Source organism: Microplitis demolitor, chromosome 3 (genome assembly GCF_026212275.2).
Source record: "Microplitis demolitor isolate Queensland-Clemson2020A chromosome 3, iyMicDemo2.1a, whole genome shotgun sequence".
NCBI lineage: Eukaryota > Metazoa > Arthropoda > Insecta > Hymenoptera > Braconidae > Microplitis > Microplitis demolitor.
In genome coordinates, this window is record NC_068547.1 from 10,913,310 (window position 1) to 10,919,801 (window position 6,492).

The window sequence follows — 6,492 nt, forward strand, 5'->3', positions numbered from 1 at the left end:
TTGGGGGTGGGGTGAGGAAAAAAATGGTCTGCCTAGACTTTGAAAACCGACAAATATTTTTTAGCCAAACGGGTTCCTAAAAGTTTTGTAACAGAAATGATCGAGTAGTTATTCAACAGAAAACTTTAAATTAAGTTATTTTAAGTTCCAAATCTTTACTATCAACTCTTTTTTATACTAATTACACAGCAAAAAGTTTAAAACATAAAACAAGCAAGAAACATACATTGAGTTTTTTTGGGGGCCCGTTTTACCCAACTTTTCAGGATTTTTAATTTTGATAGACACACCAAATTAACACCAGAAACTCAGCAGAAGGAAAAACAAGCGATACAAGCTAAAAAAACTCACATTTTAAAAAATTTTTGAGGGGGCTTATTTTGTCCCACATTTTTTATTTTTTTATTTTTAATGGACAGAACAAATTAAGATCAAATACTTGGCACAGAAGTAAAAAAAAAAGTAAAACAAGTAAAAAAAACTGAGGGTTTGAAAATTTTTTCTTAAGGGACCCATTTCGTCCCCCTCCCTTCCCCTATATAATCATCGTTTCAATTAATTAGTTATGATTTACTTAATAAATTACGTCAAAAAAAATATCAGTTTACAAATATTCTACTTCTATATGCATGGAAATTTCTACTTTGTTAACAAGGGAATTTTTCTCATGTTAACATAGGAAAGTTTCCCATATTGACATTGGAGAATTTCCCATAGCATTAAAGGAATTCCAACAATGTTAATATAGGAATTTTTCCTATGTCGACATAGGAAAAATTTCCATGTTAACATTGGATTTCATCCTATATTACATAGTTATTTTTCCAATGTTGATATGGGAAAATTTACATTTTCAATATAGAAATAATTTCTATGTAACAAAGCAAAATTTACCATGTGACATAGTTAGAATCTACATGTTGACATAGTAAAATTTACAATGCCAACAAAGGAATTTTCCTCAAGTAAAATTGGAAAAACTCCTATTTTTTTCTCTCCGTGTATATATTTTAAGCACATTATTTTTTTTTTATACGTACAGCCAACATTAACGACTCGTATGTCTGATAAATAAATAAGTGTATCGGTAATTACTTGTGTAAGGATAGCAATGACTATCTATCACCTTGATGTTTGCTACTTTTAATAACTTACTGATAGTATTCTACTTATTTCAAATTATAGAAAAGAAAAGACGACTTCGACCATTATATTTCTAGTAATAGTCATTGATTTAACGGTAAAATAAAATTAAAATTTTTAGTACTATTGAAATAGATTAATAATTTTGTTCATAGAGCACAATGAAATACCAAGTGATTATTTTTTTAATTAGTCTCACAAGCGGTCAATCATTTCGAATAAAACGAGAAGTATGTACATTTCTAATGATTTCTTTTACGTACTTAACAGTGATAAAGATGATTACTTTGGACAAATTTATTGCTTTTTTTTTTCTAGGATGAGGACAATAGTTTTAATCAGGTCATGAGCAATAGTATATTGTATCATTTCGGGAAAAATATTTCCGATTTGTTGTTACTAGATTCCAATCAGCAGTCTCCCGTCAATAGTCTTGCATATGTTGCACTCCATTTTCATTTTGTGTACGATAACAATCGAGATCACTTCAACGATTCAACTGAATTTGAAGAAAATGATGATGTTGACGATTTTTCTCAAGAAACTACTGAAGTAAATGAAGTGACAGAAATTAGTGAGACCCTAGATATTCCAAAGAATAGCACACCTTCCGGCGAAGTTCGTGCTCATGAAGTAATACTTGTTAATCCAAATTACCATCCATGGGTATCTGCTCTTATGTTATTAGATTCAATTTTCGAGGTAAATTTTACTACTGACCGAGATTTCGTAAATATAAACTAAATTTAAATCATAGTTTCATCAAATTTTTCTTTTTCGAAGTTACATTAATCTAAATTGATAAAACAAATCCACCCAACAGTCTTATTCTCTTTTTAAGTTTGTCACCACTTTTTTTGCTAATCTGCAGTTAAGTCCAAGTAAGATTTTATCGATTGAAAACTACTGTCATAGCCAGCTAGTGAAACTTAATTCGGCTGTCAAAGTAGAGTTTGCAGTGAAATTCTTAATTTCAATAGAATCTTTCTGCCTAAAAGAGATTATTTCATAGGTGGTTCATGTCACTCACCGATGTCGCTGGTTGCTGCCGATTTTTACTGTTCCTTTTACTTTTGGCAGTTGTGTTAATATCTCTTGTAGCCACTGTCTGCACCAATTCAACTTCTAGAGTTCAATCCAGTTTGCTCGACGTTGATAGTAATGTCGTTCAGTTGCATTATGTACGAGATGAGGTGATGGGGCCCCGTATCGTGGTGGTGGTGACCATGGCAGAAGAAATAGTCGCGATGTTGGTTGATGTGGCAACGGCTAGACCCATGTGTGGATAACTAGGTCTTTTCGCTGTCGGAATTAATGTTGGTGGGGTAAATTTCGCCTTTGTACTCCTGGTGACGGTAGCAAATGACACAGTATGTTTGACGAGGGTCACAGAAGATCTTGGTTTGCTAGAACTTAGTGTAGGGGGCACATTGCCTGTCCTTATTGACCTGGTTAAAACTCGAGATGGTGGTGAGGGGGCCTTGGAGGTGGCTCCACTGCTGCCTACGCTCTTGATTGTATATAATGACATGGTCGCCATGCCTCTCCTGGGCAAGACTAGACATATATAGCTGGTAGTCGTTGTAATAGATGGTGTTGTTGTTGTTATTGTTGCAGTGCTTGGGCGACTACAGAGAGTGTTGCTAGCAGTGCTAGAGCATACTGGATTGGCCTGAATGATACTGGCCCTTGTAGCTACTGGACTTCTAGTGGTGTTGGATGAATTGACAGGTGACAGTCTGTTAAGAGGCCTGCTTGGGGGTACAAGTAGTGGGGCTGTTTCCGCTTCTGCAGATACGACTATGGACAACCAGGACCTCGGACTTTCCGGAAGAAGGTTCAACATTTGTCGCGGAGGCACTGAGATGGGCTTTTTTGAAGTGTGCTTTCACATCTTTTAACGCTACGGCTTCAGGCTTGAGGGATTTATATCCACATTGGCGACAGAAATATTTGATATCTACACCCAAGTGCTCCCATGTGGTATCTTCATTTAGACTACTGTAGCTACTATATATTCTCAATATCCTCTTTGCAGCCTAAGCGCATTCTTTTTTACTAATACGATAATGTTGAAACGATTCTCGTATATATTCCTGTATGTTTGTATATGCATGAACACAGATTTTCCCGTTTTAGCATTATTTAATATAATTTTGAAAACTGTGAAACGTTCCAAGAGTTTCGTGTCATCCGAAGAATTCGAGTAAAAACCCTCAAACTATCCAAATGTATTTGGACTCTCCTCTCTAGTCTCGGGATTGCTATCCTTATTTCAGAAATTTTTGCGCAGATTATCGCTCCTACTTCGGAATCCTGATCAGTTGCGTATAGGCACATATAAACACTATCCATGGGTTCATAGTGATCCGAGCCTTAAAAAGTTGCGCACTCATGCACTAAAAAGTTGGAAATTAAATCATTGCGAATAATCAATTTTTGCACGATCACTTACCAGTTATTAAGATTGTTCAATTATTAAATACATTTTTATAGGTCGTAATTATCGAAGTATTTATAAATTTTATACTGTTTTCAGTTTCCCAAGAATATGCTTCAGAGTGCAAGTGGTTCTGTCACTGGTTTTCTGGGCATCTCGAGTAATTCTGCAAATTAGCTGTTTAAAAATGTTGATATTTATATTAGTTTAATATTCCAAGAAGCTTTAAACTTAGAAAAAATGATATTAATAAAAAATAACGATAAACAATATGAGTTTTATGCTAATTATACCGACTGATATGAAGTTGAAACAAATGATAATCAATAAAATAGCAAAAAATAAATATTCTCAAAAGTAGAAAATATTAAATTTGTTGATTAAATTGTCCGAATCACCTCTGGAAACAAAAACCTTTCCTTGAAAAATATTAATTTCAAAAATGAACAGTGAACATTTTTAAAATGAAAAAAAAAATAGTCTCTTGTCCCTGGTTAAAAATACTCATTGAAAAGTATTGAAAAAGATGAGAATTGAATTCTTTTGAATTCTTCCTATACCACAAAGTTTTCATCTGGACATAAAATGAATACTTTTCAATTATATTGAATCTAAAAATACTAAAAGAATTTCTAAACTTCCAAAGAATTGAAAAAGATTCAAATAAATTGATATTTTTAATCTTTCTGAATCCTCGTCAATATAAAATTTTAAATCATTTGATTAAGAACGGTTTTCAGATAATTTTGTCCCAGCTTTTCTTTGAAATAAAAGCTCTAAATGCAAAATAAAGACACAGACCCGATGCTTTACTCTATGAACTAGCGAAGTGCACTTGAATTTTTTGATAACTTCCATTTGTTTACGAGAAAAGCTTGGACAAAGTTCCTATTTAATGTACAAGTGCAACAGAGATAGTACCGTTTATCCAGTTGAGTGCAAATAGAGAAACAAATGAAAACGCGTCTTAAGTAGACTCGAAAATATTAGCGAATTACGAAAAAAAAAATTTATTTTTTAGTTTTTTATTGATATCTCAGAAACGAGTCAAACGATCGACTTCAAAATCTAATCAGCTCTAGAACTTTATAAAACGCGTCGATCGCCGCCTTAACCATCTCAATCGGTTAATTTGTTCGAAAGATATCGTTGGAGAAAGAAATAGTGAAAAACGGGTTTTTCCAAATATCTTCAAAACAGCTGAACCGATCGATTTCAAATTTTCATCAGATCTAGAATTCAAGAAAACGCACTGACTGCCACCTCAAACGTCTAAATCGGTTGATTAGTTCGAAAGATATCGGTGCTGAAAAAAATTGTCATCATAATAATGTATAAAATTTTTTTTTTTTTTTTTTTTTAATTTTATTAAAAAAATACAGGCTGTGAACTGCAGTCCATTTAGCGTATCACATGTACATGAGGTTGTTTAAGAGTTACAAACATACATATCTCATTGTAAACTAACTGAATAAGGCACTTACAATAAAAACTTAACCTATGATACATATAGTGCGAAATATTGAAATTAATTACACGCACAACAGTTAACTAATTAGAGAGCTTATATCTTAGTTACATTTCAATATCTATTTACTTAAATCAAAGTTGAGATCATTGTGCATAAACACTAATCATTAAAAAGGCAAATTAACAAATGAATGTACCTACAGCTAAAGTAAATAAGTACGTAAGTGTTAGAAAAATTAGATTCTTTTATCAATACTATTAATAAATCTTGCAATTACATGGATAACCCCTTCAATCATTGTAGATAAAAAAGATTCGATACAGTAAGGCGAGAAAATTTTCAATTTCTTTAACTCTTTAACCAGTTCTTTTCTTGGTTTTTCATAAATCTTACATTGCCAAAAAATGTGATTGGCTATGTCATCATGTTCTAAACATTCACATAAGGGAGAACTCACAATATTAAATCTTGCTAAACTAGAATTAAGGCATGACCTGACCGATGTCTGCAAATCTATGCTATTGACCTTCTTCGCAAACGCATGTTGCTAAACCACGCCTGATTTTTATTCAAAAAGTAATTATTCATACAGTAGATTCCCTTTGCCTGGCCCAATACACGGCACCTATCACGGGGCTCTTCTTTCAAGAAAATCTTATTTTTATTTCGATAATCGGATAAGGGTAAAGTCAACTGAGAGTCGTGGCCATTTATTATGGCATCTTTAGCAGCTTTATCAACCTCTTCATTGAATCTAATTCCTCTGTGTGCCGGAATCCAAAAAAGCTGAACCGTTTTATTGTTTAGTTTCAAATTGAGTAGTTTATCTTTTATTCTAAGAATAATCTCAGGCCCATTATTACTGCATAGCACCATGAATACGCTTTTAAAATCAGAGAAAATAGTAAATTCCCTGAAGTCAACTTGGGCAACCGAATTTAACGTTTCTTCAATAGCCATTGCCTCCGCCCAGGGGTGGGTAGTTACGCGTAACGGACAGTTTCTTACGTATTTTACGTAAACTACGTATAATACCTTAATTACGGTATTATAATGTGGCGGCACGATAAGCTCGGTCACGCCACAGCGACAGGAGTCGCAACTAAACGCGCCTCGACGGCACCTACAACCAGCAGAGAAACTACCTCAGAACAGCAGCGCCAAGACCGAGGGTGGTGAGAAAAAACAGAGTCAAGCACACGCTACAGCTATAGATATATATAATAACAATCATCTAAGTACATTTGTTAGATCTCGTTAAATTATTCTAATTATTTTAATAAACTTTATTAATCTACCAAAGTATACCTTTGTTTAATTATTTATGTAGTGGTAGTGTAATAAACCCCCTACAATTGGTGACCCCGACGTGATTGAAAATAATCACACAAAAAGCATCGCGTGCCCGCCAGAAAAAAATACACATGTGCGGCGGCCA

At 33.7% G+C, this 6,492-nt stretch overlaps 1 protein-coding gene across 1 annotated transcript; it reads left to right on the plus strand.

The window, feature by feature from the left end:
• The first annotated feature begins 1,191 nt into the window (after nt 1-1,191).
• On the plus strand, nt 1,192-3,855 carry LOC103568704 (uncharacterized). Its single transcript, XM_053737347.1, has 4 exons — nt 1,192-1,219; nt 1,299-1,373; nt 1,462-1,845; nt 3,683-3,855. The coding sequence occupies exons 2-4, from the start codon at nt 1,305-1,307 to the stop codon at nt 3,758-3,760; spliced, it is 531 nt and encodes a 176-aa protein (XP_053593322.1). The 5' UTR covers nt 1,192-1,219; nt 1,299-1,304; the 3' UTR covers nt 3,761-3,855.
• Nucleotides 3,856-6,492: the final 2,637 nt, after the last annotated feature.